The 17,357-nt window shown below is 42.4% G+C and overlaps 1 protein-coding gene across 4 annotated transcripts in view; it reads left to right on the top strand.

The window, feature by feature from the left end:
• Window positions 1-17,357, top strand: part of apba2b (amyloid beta (A4) precursor protein-binding, family A, member 2b) — a 91,186-nt gene that overhangs the window by 42,563 nt on the left and 31,266 nt on the right. For 3 of the 4 annotated variants that reach the window (XM_085455011.1, XM_085455035.1, XM_085455019.1), the window contains 2 exons: window positions 14,836-15,330; window positions 15,682-16,766. In XM_085455011.1, coding sequence (XP_085311137.1) covers window positions 14,856-15,330; window positions 15,682-16,766 — 1,560 coding nt within the window. In that variant the 5' untranslated portion in view covers window positions 14,836-14,855. Of the gene's footprint in view, window positions 1-12,962; window positions 13,018-14,835; window positions 15,331-15,681; window positions 16,767-17,357 lie in introns of those variants that run through there. The other variant, XM_085455028.1, reaches the window with a different exon arrangement.

Consider the following 17,357-nt stretch of genomic DNA (forward strand, 5'->3'; position numbering starts at 1 on the left):
GCTCGTCGAAGTAGAAAATCGCAGAAGACCAAAGAGAGAGTTAATTCACAGTGAGTCAATCCAAACCATTTTCAGCTCTTATGAAAAAAGGCTGACTGCATTCCTGTACATTGCCCCAAACTTAACAGCTAACTTTGAGCTACACTTCCTGAAGGAAAAAAATGTCCATCCCGGTTTTCCCTCCAAGGCACGAGCGATAAGCAGAGTTCTGTCCTTTCCTTCTAAGATTCCTAATTATTTAAAGTAACACTCAGGTATGCCATTCAGCGTGTTAGTACGAGCTCGGGAGCAGCTTGGGAGAACAAGAAAACAGAGACTGCTTTAGGTTGCCTTCCCAATCGACTCAAAGGTTTATTAAGTATACAACAGCTTATATAGAGAAAAAAAGGTTCGTGTGTCAGCTTTCCCAGTTCAAACCGGTACAGACCAAATAAGGAAACGTCTTCCTGCCTTGTGAGCAGAGAAGTATCCTTTGTGTAGTTTATCAGTTCAGCTACAATTTATGATCATCCCAGCAAAATACACTCCTAGACATAGAATACAGAGTTCTTTCATTAGTGAATTCTGAAACAAACCACCTGGCCTTTAACGAGCCTTTTTCTAAGAGATAAAGAAAAAGGGAGGATGGGAGTAAGGAAGTGGTCTCGTCTCTGTGGTGTTTTCGACCTTGGGGTACCAGCCTGTGAGTCTTACACATTAATTCTTGGGTCAGAGAGAAAGAGAAAAACAACTAGTAAATGGGCCTTATTGAGTAACAGTTTCATGTATGATATCACTATAAAACAATATCCTGTAAATGCTACCATGGTATCAAAATATCACAACACTTCCCATTTAAAGTTTCACAAACTGCAAAGACTACCCCTGAGGGCGAGCTGACAGAGTATAATCGCATACATTCAGCGCTTGCAGAAAAGTATTAGTCACTAGTCTGAATTTACCTCCTGAAAGTATCGCTGCAGAGAAGTAAAGAAGATCAGAATCAGAATCAGAATACTTTATTGATCCCTGGGGGAAATTATTTTTTGTTACAGTGCTCCATTTTAAACCAACATTAAGACAAGACAGACAATACACTAACTAAGAATAGTACAATATATACATATATATACATACATACATACATAAGTCACTCATAAATAAATAGTTGGAAAAGAAACATGTGTAGTTGTAGCAGCAAACAGTGTGTTAAGTGGATGCGTTGTACAGGGAGATGGCCACAGGCAGGAATGATTTCCTGTGTCGTTCAGTGGTGATTTTCATGCCACTTTGAATGTAGGTAATCTCATCTCGAGAATGTGTCTGAAAAATAATAGCAACTGGCGCTTGTCTTATTATGACTGTCAAAGAGGAATGGAGAAAGTCGAGATGAAAAACACTGAAAAAACCTGCACTGAACGGACGTCACTGATACAATGAGACGGTGAGACAGGACCCCGCCCCCTTCCTTACTGAGTGCTTCCTTTGGCAGTTCAGCATCAGCAGCCGCTGTCTTGAGCTGACAAGAGCTACCTGCGTGCCCACACATAGCCTGATAACATCTGACTACCAACTCCGAGCCTAGAGCATGAGAGCCCGATATTTTCAAAACTTGATAATGACGCTAAACTTGATAGAGGTAACCACACACACTCAAGGGGAAAACACAAAATGCAGCATGCAGCTGACAATGTTCCTTTATCTGGTTAAAAATGTTTGATATTTTACTCTGTTGGAGGATTGTTTTAACAGCTTATGTCTCGTTAGCTGTTTGACAGCTGCTGTTTCCAATTAAGGCATTTCAGTCATAATAATGCTAGTTATAGCTTTCTGAGTTTTTCTCATTTCACTCTAATACAAGCTGCTGTAGCTCAGTTCACAGAATTTTGATGGCCTACATTTGGATATTTGGCTTATCACTGACAAAATGCTTGCATCACACGTAGGCATATTGAATTTCCTAATTATTTAAAGTAACACTCAGGTATGCCATTCAGCGTGTTAGTACGAGCTCGGGAGCAGCTTGGGAGAACAAGAAAACAGAGACTGCTTTAGGTTGCCTTCCCAATCGACTCAAAGGTTTATTAAGTATACAACAGCTTATATAGAGAAAAAAAGGTTCGTGTGTCAGCTTTCCCAGTTCAAACCGGTACAGACCAAATAAGGAAACGTCTTCCTGCCTTGTGAGCAGAGAAGTATCCTTTGTGTAGTTTATCAGTTCAGCTACAATTTATGATCATCCCAGCAAAATACACTCCTAGACATAGAATACAGAGTTCTTTCATTAGTGAATTCTGAAACAAACCACCTGGCCTTTAACGAGCCTTTTTCTAAGAGATAAAGAAAAAGGGAGGATGGGAGTAAGGAAGTGGTCTCGTCTCTGTGGTGTTTTCGACCTTGGGGTACCAGCCTGTGAGTCTTACACATTAATTCTTGGGTCAGAGAGAAAGAGAAAAACAACTAGTAAATGGGCCTTATTGAGTAACAGTTTCATGTATGATATCACTATAAAACAATATCCTGTAAATGCTACCATGGTATCAAAATATCACAACACTTCCCATTTAAAGTTTCACAAACTGCAAAGACTACCCCTGAGGGCGAGCTGACAGAGTATAATCGCATACATTCAGCGCTTGCAGAAAAGTATTAGTCACTAGTCTGAATTTACCTCCTGAAAGTATCGCTGCAGAGAAGTAAAGAAGATCAGAATCAGAATCAGAATACTTTATTGATCCCTGGGGGAAATTATTTTTTGTTACAGTGCTCCATTTTAAACCAACATTAAGACAAGACAGACAATACACTAACTAAGAATAGTACAATATATACATATATATACATACATACATACATAAGTCACTCATAAATAAATAGTTGGAAAAGAAACATGTGTAGTTGTAGCAGCAAACAGTGTGTTAAGTGGATGCGTTGTACAGGGAGATGGCCACAGGCAGGAATGATTTCCTGTGTCGTTCAGTGGTGATTTTCATGCCACTTTGAATGTAGGTAATCTCATCTCGAGAATGTGTCTGAAAAATAATAGCAACTGGCGCTTGTCTTATTATGACTGTCAAAGAGGAATGGAGAAAGTCGAGATGAAAAACACTGAAAAAACCTGCACTGAACGGACGTCACTGATACAATGAGACGGTGAGACAGGACCCCGCCCCCTTCCTTACTGAGTGCTTCCTTTGGCAGTTCAGCATCAGCAGCCGCTGTCTTGAGCTGACAAGAGCTACCTGCGTGCCCACACATAGCCTGATAACATCTGACTACCAACTCCGAGCCTAGAGCATGAGAGCCCGATATTTTCAAAACTTGATAATGACGCTAAACTTGATAGAGGTAACCACACACACTCAAGGGGAAAACACAAAATGCAGCATGCAGCTGACAATGTTCCTTTATCTGGTTAAAAATGTTTGATATTTTACTCTGTTGGAGGATTGTTTTAACAGCTTATGTCTCGTTAGCTGTTTGACAGCTGCTGTTTCCAATTAAGGCATTTCAGTCATAATAATGCTAGTTATAGCTTTCTGAGTTTTTCTCATTTCACTCTAATACAAGCTGCTGTAGCTCAGTTCACAGAATTTTGATGGCCTACATTTGGATATTTGGCTTATCACTGACAAAATGCTTGCATCACACGTAGGCATATTGAATTTCCTAATTATTTAAAGTAACACTCAGGTATGCCATTCAGCGTGTTAGTACGAGCTCGGGAGCAGCTTGGGAGAACAAGAAAACAGAGACTGCTTTAGGTTGCCTTCCCAATCGACTCAAAGGTTTATTAAGTATACAACAGCTTATATAGAGAAAAAAAGGTTCGTGTGTCAGCTTTCCCAGTTCAAACCGGTACAGACCAAATAAGGAAACGTCTTCCTGCCTTGTGAGCAGAGAAGTATCCTTTGTGTAGTTTATCAGTTCAGCTACAATTTATGATCATCCCAGCAAAATACACTCCTAGACATAGAATACAGAGTTCTTTCATTAGTGAATTCTGAAACAAACCACCTGGCCTTTAACGAGCCTTTTTCTAAGAGATAAAGAAAAAGGGAGGATGGGAGTAAGGAAGTGGTCTCGTCTCTGTGGTGTTTTCGACCTTGGGGTACCAGCCTGTGAGTCTTACACATTAATTCTTGGGTCAGAGAGAAAGAGAAAAACAACTAGTAAATGGGCCTTATTGAGTAACAGTTTCATGTATGATATCACTATAAAACAATATCCTGTAAATGCTACCATGGTATCAAAATATCACAACAGTTCCCTCCTTTTATCATGAAATGATAACATAGTATAAAGACAGAATGTAATAACATAATATAAAGACAAATCATAAACATAAAACAAATCATAAATGTAACTAGTCCTTCGAGTAAGCTTAATATCAAAAATTCTGAGAGCGTATACATGGTATCACACAACAGACAATAATTATCAACAACAAATAATACATGCTACAACGGTTACAAAGGCTACAATTAGTTCCTTCCATCTTCCAAACGTGTCCTGTAGCCACTTATGTAGCCACTGACCGTGGCCTGCATTGGCAATTAGTTCTATCTTCAATGCTTCAAGTCTATTCATAGCTTGTGTGAATGAACCGTTAGGAGCGGTATTATTGGGAATGAAAGTACAGCATACATCAACGGTCACTAGACCACAGGTACCGGTCCAATTAACAGGTAGGGCTAGTCTAAGAGTATTGTTGCACAACCAATAACCGTTAGAGATTGCTCTAGTTAGGCGCGTGACCATGTGTGATTTAACTAACTCCCCCCAGTCAGTATCATTTAATACACCGTCTGGGGGAACAATGATCGATTCTCCGCTCGAACTTGAACTGTGTGTGTGTTCCTCCAGATATGATAAAACTTCAGCCACAGAGACAGCTAGCCATGTCTCATTACAGCGTGCACCTGGGGAGTCAGAGAAGAATGTAGTTATCCTTTGTATAATCTATGTGTGTGTCTGGGCCAGTTAACTTTAGTCTGCGCAGACATATCATACTAGTCCCTCAGTGAGGGGGAAACCGGATATGGGGTATCCTACTATTACCTGTTCTGGATTAGCCTTTGAACAGACATAACAGTTACTGTTTCCTAAATCACGAGCGGCTGTTCTGGCATTTTCATACCAGGAGTTGACTCCTGTTCTAGAGGGCGCATAAGATGGTTTATTAGTGGCGTCTATGTTGCTATTTACTGATTTTAGGGAACGTAATGAGTGCATTAAGTAGGTGTCTTGCAAAATAGAGCATGAGGTATAGTCAGCAAAATATGACCTGCAGAAATGTGAACATGGTTGCAGTCTACAATACAAAATAGCAAAGAAAAATCCTGAGGTTAATGCGATAGATATGATAGATAACCTAAATATATAAGAAAGTATATAAGAAAAACAGTTCTTCAGTCGTCTCCTGGCCTGGTCCCAGGTTCGAGAGACATTGAATAAGCGTCGTATGATGACAATGGGCATTTCATTTTCTCCATTATCAGGATGGAATGAGTCTAGCTTTATCAGGTTAGACATCATGTGGTACTTCCGGCTTTCTGTTCCTGCTGGATGTTTGAGTACCTTGTTGTTGTTCTTTCAGGCGTTGTGTGTTAATCAGTGATTGTGTGTGTGTATGTACATTGGATCCTGGCGCTGGCTCGCCGGAGATGTCGTCTACCCGTGTGTTTATTTGCTCTGGTTCCGGGCGTTGGCCCGCCGGAGATGTCATCTGCTTGATCCGACGCCTGAGATGGTCCGATTGGGCTGGTCTTAACCCTGCTGGCATGAATCCACTGAGGTTGTCCGTCTGTGAGGATGCTGGTTCTTCGTCACTGCCAGTACAGTCTGGGGCTGGAACACGCGCGGCCTCCCAAAGTGTCCTTCACCAACACGCATCTCCTTGTCTCCACTGGTGGAAATGTGGAGGGGAAAGGCTGAGAGAGACAAACTTTCTGATAGTTATTATTCAGTTTTTCTACCAGGTTGTAGACATAGTCGGACAATGCAATATCTACATCACCTTCTAATAGCGGTGCCCCTCTGGAGGCTGACCATGGTGTTGGAAACGGTCTTCCCATGATTATTTCAAATGGAGATAATTTGGTTGCTGCGGATGGAGTCATTCTAATCTCGCAGAGGATTTGAGGAAGTAATTTGACCCAGGTCATTCCTGTTTCTATCATTGCTTTAGTCAGGCGATTTTTTATGGTCCTATTCATTCTTTCTACAACTCCTGAACTCTGAGGGTGGTATGGCACATGATATTTCCAGTCTATTCCTAGGGTTTTGGCACACTTTTGAATTACTTCTGATGTAAATGAAGGTCCTCTATCACTGTTAATTTGGTGAGGTATTCCGAATCTGGGTATTATTTCATTGCTCAACTTTTGATAGACTACTTCTGCAGTTTCTTTTGAGGTTGGATAAGCTTCTACTCATTTACTAAATTGATCCACTATTACCAGTAAGTACTTGATGCTTCCTTGCGCTGGCATATGTGTAAAATCAATTTGTAATGTATGAAATGGAAAATCTGGTTGTGGTAAATGCTGATGTTTTGCTTTTGATTTTCCTACATTAGTTCGCGCACATGTTAGACAGGTTGCTAATATGCTTTTTACTGCATGTGATGTTTTTTCAATTACAAATCTTGATTTTATTGCCCCTATTACCCCTCTTTGTCCGACATGACTCACACCGTGAAAATGTCGGACAAGGACTGGCAGCAGGGAAGATGGGAGGGCAATCAAACCCTTAAGATTTTGTATAGGCCATCCTTGTCATCTAAGGTACAGTCATTATTCTCCCAATAGGTGTAATCACATGCAGAGGCTTGCTCTTGTATGAATTTTAAATCAACATTTGTGTCTAAATAGTCTGGGAGTGTAACAAGTGGCAGCTGTAGGGGCACAGATAATACTTCCTGCGGAGGTGGGACCTGTGATGCAGCTGCAGCCTTGGCTGTCACGTCTGCTAAGGCATTACCTGTTGCTTCGTCTGTGTCAGCTGTACTGTGTCCTTTCGTTTTTACAACTGCAACGGCCGATGGTAGCTGTATAGCCTGAAAAAGTCTTTGCACAAGATCAGAATTAGCAATCGGTTTTCCATCAGCAGATCTAAATCCTCTTTGTCTCCACAATGTGCCAAAGTCATGCACAACGCCAAATGCATAGCGGCTGTCTGCGTAAATTGTCATACGCTTATCCAAATGGAGCTCACAGGCGCGTATTAAAGCCATGAGCTCTGCTTTTTGTGCTGAGTGAAATGGTAATGAGTGAGCCTCTAGTATGATGTCAGGCACTGTTACCACTGAATAGCCACAAAGAAATGAGTTGTCATTCGGCCTTGAACAGGACCCGTCCACATAAACCGTGGCTGAGTCTGGGATAGGTGTTTGCTCTAAATCTGGACGTGGTGCTGTGGATTCCTGTATACGTGTCATGCAGTCATGATCGTCAAGCCTGTCTGAGCCATCCTGTCGGTCAGAAGAACACAGCATAGGATCAATAAATGTGCTGGCGAATTGGGTGTGCTGCTCGCTTTTATAGTGAGATTTGCATATGTTGTGTAGTTATGTTTGCTAGAATGGTCGTGACCTGGTGATTGGTGTGTAGAATAGTGTCATGTGAGAGTGTAAGCTTCTCGCAGTCCCTTATCATGATAGAGCAAGCTGCTACTGCCCTCAGGCAGGCCGGCATTCCCTGAACAATTCAGCCAGCACCTTTGAGTGGTGGAGATCAGCACTCCCTTTAATGCATTGAAAGAGGCAGTCATTTCTGTGGATCACAGTATTCGAGGAGGCTTCTCTTTTTTACAACAGTCACGCAGAATGTGGTCATGAAAAGAACAGTCTGGTATCCACTGTCTGCAATAGTTCACCATGCCCAGGAAGGACAACATTTCCTTCTGTGTAGTGGGACGAGGGACGGAGGTCACAGCTTTGACCCTGTCTGCAGTCATGGAGCGTTTTCCGTGAGACAGTGTGAATCCCAAATATTGAACAGAAGTCTGACAGTACTGCATTTTCTTTGCTGATGCTTTGTGGCCAGTCTTTTGGAGGTGCTGGAGAAGCATGTGTGTAGCAGTTTGACATAGTTTTTCACTTTCAGCACAGAGGAGAGGTCATCCAGTACAGCCCTGGAGGAGTGAAGCTGTCCAGAGTAGCACGGACCACCATTGAGAAAGCAGCAGGGCTGTCTACCATGCCTTGGGGCAAACGAGTCCAAGTGTACTGCTTATTTCTATGTGTGAATGCAAATAACGGCTGTGTGTCTTCATGCACAGGTACTGAGAAAAAGGAGCGGAGCATAAATCCACCACGGTAAAATGTGTATGCAATGCATGTCAATATGCTGTGAACATCTGAAACGAGAGGTGGCAGAGGAATGTTGACTGCATTAATTTGCCTTAAGTCTTGTATGAAACGCCATACGCCAGGTTTGTTAGGCTTTGGCACAGGATTGACAGGAGTGTGGGCTTTATTACTCCTGTAGTCAATAAATCTCCTATCATGACATCTAGGGCTGCGGCTTTTTCGGCAGAAATGGGACATTGCTTGACATATACTGGCTTGTTGTATTTAAGGTATAAAGTCAATATAAGGTAGGTTACATCTATGTGTCGACATATTTCGTAACCTATGTCTGAGTTATGTGACAAAATCACTGTTTGACCTTAGAGAAACAAAAGTGTGGCTCCCAGTCATGGGATTACCTGGTAGTGGCATCTGTACACGTTTTTTTGGCACAGTGTGTGACATAGAGTACCGGACAAAAAGGATGTTGAGTTCATTCTCTGCTGAGGGTCCAGCTGACACAGAGGATGTTCCTTCTCCATCATGTCGGTACATAGGGCAGAGAAAACATAAGCTGTTATCAGTGTCAGCAAACATTTCACCCTTTATGTTAAATGAAATACACAAATTCATTTTTGCTCTGGGTGTCTGCGGCTGCTGGAAAACTGAGCCACAATAAAAACACATATCTCTACTTTTATCCTTCCGTCCTCTGAAACTTCCTTGCTGTGCTGGAGCGGGTAATCCTGCATACATTAGTTTCTCACTTTCCTCTGAGCCTTCTACATCAAAATTCAACTTTATCTTAACACTTTTAGCTTTCGTGGTAGTATCTGCACTGGCCTTCAGTTTTACTGACCTGTTTTCTGGCGATAATCGTTCGGGATAGGGCTCCGGAAATAAATTAGAATGCATTGAACTTACAGTCCGTAAGTTGTAAACAAAGTCAGTCACATAAGCACTCCCGCATGTTCTGGATACGTAATCATGGAAGTCTTCGCCGATTCGTGGACGTGGGTTACACGTAACCGGAAATGGGAGTCGTACTGAGCCGTTATTTGAGACTTTATTTTGTATTTTATTAATTTTTGGTTTTACAGGTACTTTAGATTTTTTATCGGACCTGTCTGTGGTCTTTGAATAATTCTGACCCATGTTCAGTGATTTCCAGAGGGGTTTACACGCTAGGAGGATTTAGGTTAGTATTTTCGCTGCGGCACAGCTGAGGTCACTTTAAATTTATTGCTAGCAATTTTTGTTTGGGTGAGCAACTCTCACTTAACGAGCAACTTCTCGCAAAACAACAGGCAACTTCCTGTGTCTTTCTGCTTTTAATTTACTGCTTTTAACCCTTGAGACCCGTGGGTTTTTTTTGTTTTTTTTCAAAAGAAAAATTAAACAATTAATTATTATTATTTATTTTTTTTACGTATAAATGTGTTGTGTCTTTCCACTCACTCCACTTGATTATAACTGATTTATTTATAACATTTTATATAAAAGAAAAACGAGAAGCACATTAATTCATAGTAATTTAACATAAAATTGTTTGATAGTGTTAATTTGGAAAGCCACAACTCTAGCGGGTCCACCAACACCACACAAGGGTTAATTTACTTTATTCGGGGACTGAGGAAGTCGTCAGTGTATCTCTCTGGATCACTAAGTGAAACTTCGTCAGCATATCCCGTTTTTTTTATGGATCGATCACTGAGAGAGGTATAATACGGTCTTTATATAAATATGAAAGACGCATATTTACCTTCTGTCAGTCAATCCCACTTCTGACGCCAAATTGAAGGAAAAAAATGTCCATCCCGGTTTTCCCTCCAAGGCACGAGCGATAAGCAGAGTTCTGTCCTTTCCTTCTAAGATTCCTAATTATTTAAAGTAACACTCAGGTATGCCATTCAGCGTGTTAGTACGAGCTCGGGAGCAGCTTGGGAGAACAAGAAAACAGAGACTGCTTTAGGTTGCCTTCCCAATCGACTCAAAGGTTTATTAAGTATACAACAGCTTATATAGAGAAAAAAAGGTTCGTGTGTCAGCTTTCCCAGTTCAAACCGGTACAGACCAAATAAGGAAACGTCTTCCTGCCTTGTGAGCAGAGAAGTATCCTTTGTGTAGTTTATCAGTTCAGCTACAATTTATGATCATCCCAGCAAAATACACTCCTAGACATAGAATACAGAGTTCTTTCATTAGTGAATTCTGAAACAAACCACCTAGCCTTTAACGAGCCTTTTTCTAAGAGATAAAGAAAAAGGGAGGATGGGAGTAAGGAAGTGGTCTCGTCTCTGTGGTGTTTTCGACCTTGGGGTACCAGCCTGTGAGTCTTACACATTAATTCTTGGGTCAGAGAGAAAGAGAAAAACAACTAGTAAATGGGCCTTATTGAGTAACAGTTTCATGTATGATATCACTATAAAACAATATCCTGTAAATGCTACCATGGTATCAAAATATCACAACACTTCCCATTTAAAGTTTCACAAACTGCAAAGACTACCCCTGAGGGCGAGCTGACAGAGTATAATCGCATACATTCAGCGCTTGCAGAAAAGTATTAGTCACTAGTCTGAATTTACCTCCTGAAAGTATCGCTGCAGAGAAGTAAAGAAGATCAGAATCAGAATCAGAATACTTTATTGATCCCTGGGGGAAATTATTTTTTGTTACAGTGCTCCATTTTAAACCAACATTAAGACAAGACAGACAATACACTAACTAAGAATAGTACAATATATACATATATATACATACATACATACATAAGTCACTCATAAATAAATAGTTGGAAAAGAAACATGTGTAGTTGTAGCAGCAAACAGTGTGTTAAGTGGATGCGTTGTACAGGGAGATGGCCACAGGCAGGAATGATTTCCTGTGTCGTTCAGTGGTGATTTTCATGCCACTTTGAATGTAGGTAATCTCATCTCGAGAATGTGTCTGAAAAATAATAGCAACTGGCGCTTGTCTTATTATGACTGTCAAAGAGGAATGGAGAAAGTCGAGATGAAAAACACTGAAAAAACCTGCACTGAACGGACGTCACTGATACAATGAGACGGTGAGACAGGACCCCGCCCCCTTCCTTACTGAGTGCTTCCTTTGGCAGTTCAGCATCAGCAGCCGCTGTCTTGAGCTGACAACAGCTACCTGCGTGCCCACACATAGCCTGATAACATCTGACTACCAACTCCGAGCCTAGAGCATGAGAGCCCGATATTTTCAAAACTTGATAATGACGCTAAACTTGATAGAGGTAACCACACACACTCAAGGGGAAAACACAAAATGCAGCATGCAGCTGACAATGTTCCTTTATCTGGTTAAAAATGTTTGATATTTTACTCTGTTGGAGGATTGTTTTAACAGCTTATGTCTCGTTAGCTGTTTGACAGCTGCTGTTTCCAATTAAGGCATTTCAGTCATAATAATGCTAGTTATAGCTTTCTGAGTTTTTCTCATTTCACTCTAATACAAGCTGCTGTAGCTCAGTTCACAGAATTTTGATGGCCTACATTTGGATATTTGGCTTATCACTGACAAAATGCTTGCATCACACGTAGGCATATTGAATTTCAGGATCCCACACTGTTCCCATTCTTCCTGCTGATGCCTCATGTCTTATAGCCGGAGTCTGCTTCTGTTTCCTGCAGAGCTTGGTTTTTTTGGTTGGCAGCATAATGAAACATAGCTGCTGTTTTTCTTGTTAGGAGTGCACCACATTTCAGTACAGAAATTACTGTTGTGTTAGTGTCTTGGGCCGAGAGAATGTTCTGGGTGCAAACCTTTTGGTGAGCTGGAGCGTTTCTATGTATGTTTGCATTTTTTTAAAACTCCAAAGGTTTTCTCGCACAGTTTAAAGACATGTAGCTTAGTTTTATGTGATTGGCCGTAGGTGTGTATATGAGACTGTTTGGTGTCTGTGTTAGTCCCAGGCTGTACCCTGCCTCTCTCCCACTCACAGCTGGTATAGACTCCAGGTCTCCTGCGACCCTAAATTGGAAAAGCTCTGAAGATAATAGATGGATGGATGTTTGTGCTTATAAAAGTGGGAAATGTGGGTGGATTAGTAGATAACCAAAACATCAACAAACCAAAAGAAAAAAGTAAGCGCCAACTGACTTTTTACCCGTGTAAAAGCACAGATGGATTGTGTGCCGTGATTTATTCTAAAATTACAAAACAGGTGAGACACATCCCTTGTGAGTGTTGTTATTATGGCATTATCATTCAAGTACAAATTCATGCAAAGTGAATAAACACAGTCAAATCCCAAATACAATGCCACACAAAGCTGATTTGGGAAAAGCCACCTGGCTAGGGACTTACCGGATTTCCAGAATTACATGGCAATTGTATTGGCGCTGGGGTGTAAATAATCAAAAAATGTGATGTGAACAGTCAGGCAACACCACATGAGGAACAGGTGACTTTTTTTTTTGTGAATCTAGGAAGCCAAGAGGAGGTCAGAGGGTATCAGCCCCCAGGGGATGCAGTTACCCATAGTTACCGATCCTTCCCCCCAGCTCTGGGGATTTGTATGAGGCGTGGCTGAGCTCCAACAGGATGATGCTGGGTTACAATGTGAAGAAAGAGGGAGGGTGGAGTCACAGAGGTGCATGCTGTGGAGCAGCTGGTGGGGGATGGGAGGAGCGAGGAGCAGAGGCGGAGGGAGGACTGTTGTTACAACAGATCGTAGTGCTATTGTACAGCAGACACCAACCTCAGGATACCAGGTAAGAGATATGAACAATACATGGTTTAGAATACATTGAAAAGGTGAAGGTTTTAATAGAAATCACTGCCAATAGAACAGAAGGAAAATCTTTTGACGTGTCATGTCATGTACAGTGACGCCTCATTAGGTGATGGTGTTGCTGTGTTTCATCAGGTGTGTCCATGTCTCTGCACTTGCAGAAACTCGGTGAGCAGAAACCTTCATGTTAGCGATGTCATTAGAGCCCGGTACATATGTACATATCTCTGTGTGCACACTTAATCTGACTCCCTTGAACAATCTCTCGTGTGTGTTTCTGTGTGTGTTCCCGCCTTTGTTTTGTGCCAGGTTGTGCAGAGCTAATTAACCAGTTTAATCGCTGGTGATGGAAAAATGTTATTATGGCGAGTGAGAATGAGGGAAAGTCATAGCAACAGCCCTCTGAGGGAAGTTGTTTATGGCAGCTGGATGGCACAATAGAGTAAGGGTGGTGGCAAAATGGATGGCAGTGCACAAAGGATGCATCTAACAGAAAAGTACACAAGAGCTGAACTTTTTCAGTTGGATGTTGGGATTCAGTGCAGCAAATATATCTTGTGATTTGTTTGTGCATTTATATCATACTATGTTCTTGTTTTGGAGCTATGTGTTTATTCTTCGCTTGTTACAGTTGTGTTTGGTTGTTCTTAGTTCTTAAATATAATCTGTGCAAATTAGCCTCTTTTTCTTTGACTGGATTGTCTAAGACAGTGCATGCATATTTTGGTTATTCAGTCTTTTCATAGTCCTTTTATTCAATCTTTTTGTATTTTAGAGAGTGGCATATGTAATGTTTACAGCAGTGGGTTTTAGTAATGGTGTCTCATTAATAACTATTTTCATAAAAGTGACATCTACTGTTTGATCTTCGCAGCTGAAAGTACAAAAAGTGCCACCAAATACCGGCTTCAAAGAAACCTCCTTACCAAGAACCTTTTTCACAACTTCTGTTAACCATCTATAAATCATGAAGAAGAGGGCTTACATTCTTTGAATACAAAGGCCCTAAAGTGAAAAATACATCATAAACTTGGACCGTTGCTCTAAGACACAGCATGACACTGACAGACTAATGCCTTTTTCAGTAATTCCTCTTGATTTCTCATTTTCATTTTCGATTCCAAAGGGAAAAATGGTCATTCATATGCAAGCAAAAATCTTTCATCATTCTTTTAGAGAACAGAGACAATTTGTTGTTTCTCTGTCTGCCCTGCGTAAACAGATCTTCCATAGGAGCAGCTTTTACCGTGTCCCCACATTGAGTATTCCCGGCGAGTAAGCTTCAGAAGGATCAATAAGTGTCTTGATTGACTGATCATCTGCACTGGTATCTGTGCACATGTTCAGCACCTATGTGGAGATGACCTTGATTTAACTATTGATTCTTTGTCTGGCATTGTCCCATTAGGTTTATGTGCAGGCAGTATGCCCAGAAAGGCTCTGTTCTTTGTGTTTATGGTTATAAAACAGCCTGAGCAACATGTCAAAACCGCTGTTGTGAATTTGGAGTTTGAAATTTGAAGTAAGCACCAAAGTGTTCTTTAGACTGTACACTGTAAATAAACCATGTCTTATTTAATTACAAGAATATATTGGAGTCCCAGAATGTGTTTGTTTGCACATGGGTCTGTTTGATAAAGGGAATCTGTTTATAGAAATGTGATAACACATTTTATGGATTTGTCCTAAAACCTTATAATTATACCAGCTTTGGCCTTGTAGATGTGAACAATCATGTAATGCATCTGAATTTTAAGACATTCTGAAGTCTTTCTCCTGTTTTTCCTCTGTCACGTAGGGTAAAACCCACAACAATGCATGGCCTGTAAGCCGCCAACCATGGCTCAAAGGAAGAGGCCAGGGACCAGTGGAGGAAATAGTATGGCTGCCCCAGGTCCCGCCTCCTGTCCTACCACTCACGCTACAGAGTCATGTGATCTGAAAGCAGTAGCGGCGCGGCAACGCCCACACCGCTACCCCAAAGAATCGCGTGAGCCGAAACCTCTCCCTCACTCCTGCAAGGCACAATATTCTTCTCCCAAGTCTCAAGACACGGGGCGCAGTCATCCAGAAGCGGATGCAGATCAGGAGGAGGAAGTGAAGCGGTACAGCAACCACGAACCAGACGCAGAACTTCAGGATCAGCGTCCAGCAACACCATCCACGCCGGAACATAACCACGACCGAGATGACCCTAACCAGGGGGACTTCCACGGTGGAGCCGACAGCCTGGATGATGATTCCAGCTCTGATTATATAAACAACACCTCAGATGATGATGACTATGATGACGGTAAATGTGTACATGGTCAACTTTTCTGTTTTACCTTTTATTTTTATAATATTTTTTATAATATTTTAATATCCATTATTATTAATTCTGCTAATTGGCACAATATTTGCAGTACTGATTTTTTTATTGGTTCTACAAATCAAAGGAAAACCCATAAATAACATTTTGTAGCTACCAAAGTTTGTCCTTTAAATAGAAATTGAGCCTGCTCATGCTTAGTAACTGTTTGCGATTTAGACATCAGTAAGCTAAAGTATGCATACAACTTATAGACTTATAGTGATAATTATATTAGTGAAGAAGCCCCAAATATAAGGACCACAACTTAATGTGATTATAAAACTTCTTCAGGGTTGGCAGAGGAGGATGAAGGTGTTACTTACTACATCCGCTACTGCCCAGAGGATGACAGCTACCTGGAGGGCATGGACTGCAACAACCAGGGAGACTGCAACCACAGCCACAGCCGGGGGGACTGCACCAGCACCATGCAGCTTGGCGGGTCCCACACTGATGAATGCCAGGAAGCTGTGGAGGGCTGGACCGAAGAGGGGGAGGGGCAAGCGAGAGACGAAGAATGGGTGGAAGATGAGGAGGGGGAAGGGGCAGTGAGGGAAGAGTGGAGAGAAGAGGAGGAAGAGGTGAGGGAAGAGTGGAGAGAAGAGGAGGAAGAGGTGAGGAAAGAGTGGAGACAGGGAGATGAGGAGCTGCGAGAGGAGTGGAGGGAGGAGTGCCAGGCCAGGCAGGAGCAGTGGGCGGGTCGTGAGAGGCACCGAGTGGAGGAGTGGGGTGAGGGAGAGGGAGAGGTCCGCTGTGAGGTGGTGGAGCAAGATCCCGATGAGCAGATATACAACGGACGACCGGAGCCCATCCTGGACCATCACCACCACCATCATCACCACCACCAGCCTGCCACGCAGGATGCCGCACACACCCGAAGGGCTGACAGAGAAGAAGAGGAGGCGGAGAGCGAGGACTACTGCCCTAACGAGGATGAAGAAGAGGAAGGCGAGGAGGAGGAGAGAAATGGAAGGGCCTACACCGGAGACTACTACGCCCCTGAAGACAATGGGAACTCGGTGCGAGTCTCTCCCTACCGAAGCCGTAAAGTGCTGGTGGTTGAGGGGGAAACAGGGGAGGAAGCTGAGGAGGACATTGATCAAATTGTTGCTGAGATTAAGATGAGTATGAGCATGGGGAGTCTCAGCAGTGGCACAGACCAAAGCCCGGAAGAGCTGGCACAGGACCCCGCACCAAGTGACTACCCTCACTCCAAGCCCGACGCAGCACCTTACCCTCCACCTCACCACCGACACGACAGTAGGCCCAAGTCCCTCAACCTCCCCTCCATGCACCACAACAACCCTGATCTCCAGCGGGGCCACAAGACGCATCCACGCTCACCTGATGACAGGCAGAGATGGCCCCAAGAGCAGGTGAGCTGAAGAGTATTGCTGTTGTATTATATTTATATTTAATCCCTGAACCGAATGAGTTCAGGGCCTCATCTTCAAAGTAATTTATTGCACAGAACAACAGAAAAACTAAAGAGATGAGCCACACATTATCAGGCTACACCGATTTAATTATATAGCCCGAAGTAACTGTGTTTACATGGTTTCATTCCCTTGTTCAAGAAGAAGGCTTAGTTTGTTTTTACATAAATACACTGTTGGGTCTGTGTTTCCACAAACCCCGCTAATTCTAGAGACTTATTCATCATGAAGAAAACAAGACAGTCGATCGATCGATTATTTGCACAAGGGAGGCCTCGTCTGTGTCCACCACGAAAATGACCCCCAGATCTGACCTCCTCCTGCTACCTTTTATTGAGAGACAGTTCACACAAAGCACGTCAGAACAAAACCACGCCCCCTTGGTTCTAAGACAAAGCATTTTATGTATATGTGTGAACTTCTGTAAGAATGTGTGTGTGTGTGTGTGTGTGTGTGTGTGTGTGTGTGTGTGTGTGTGTGTGTGTGTGTGTGTGTGTGTGTGTGTGTGTGTGTCAGACCTCCTGCTGACCA

This window comes from Copadichromis virginalis, linkage group LG1 (assembly GCF_057382275.1).
Source record: "Copadichromis virginalis isolate Kocher_CV1m ecotype Utaka linkage group LG1, C_Virginalis_male_GT1.1, whole genome shotgun sequence".
Classification (NCBI taxonomy): Eukaryota; Metazoa; Chordata; class Actinopteri; order Cichliformes; family Cichlidae; genus Copadichromis; species Copadichromis virginalis.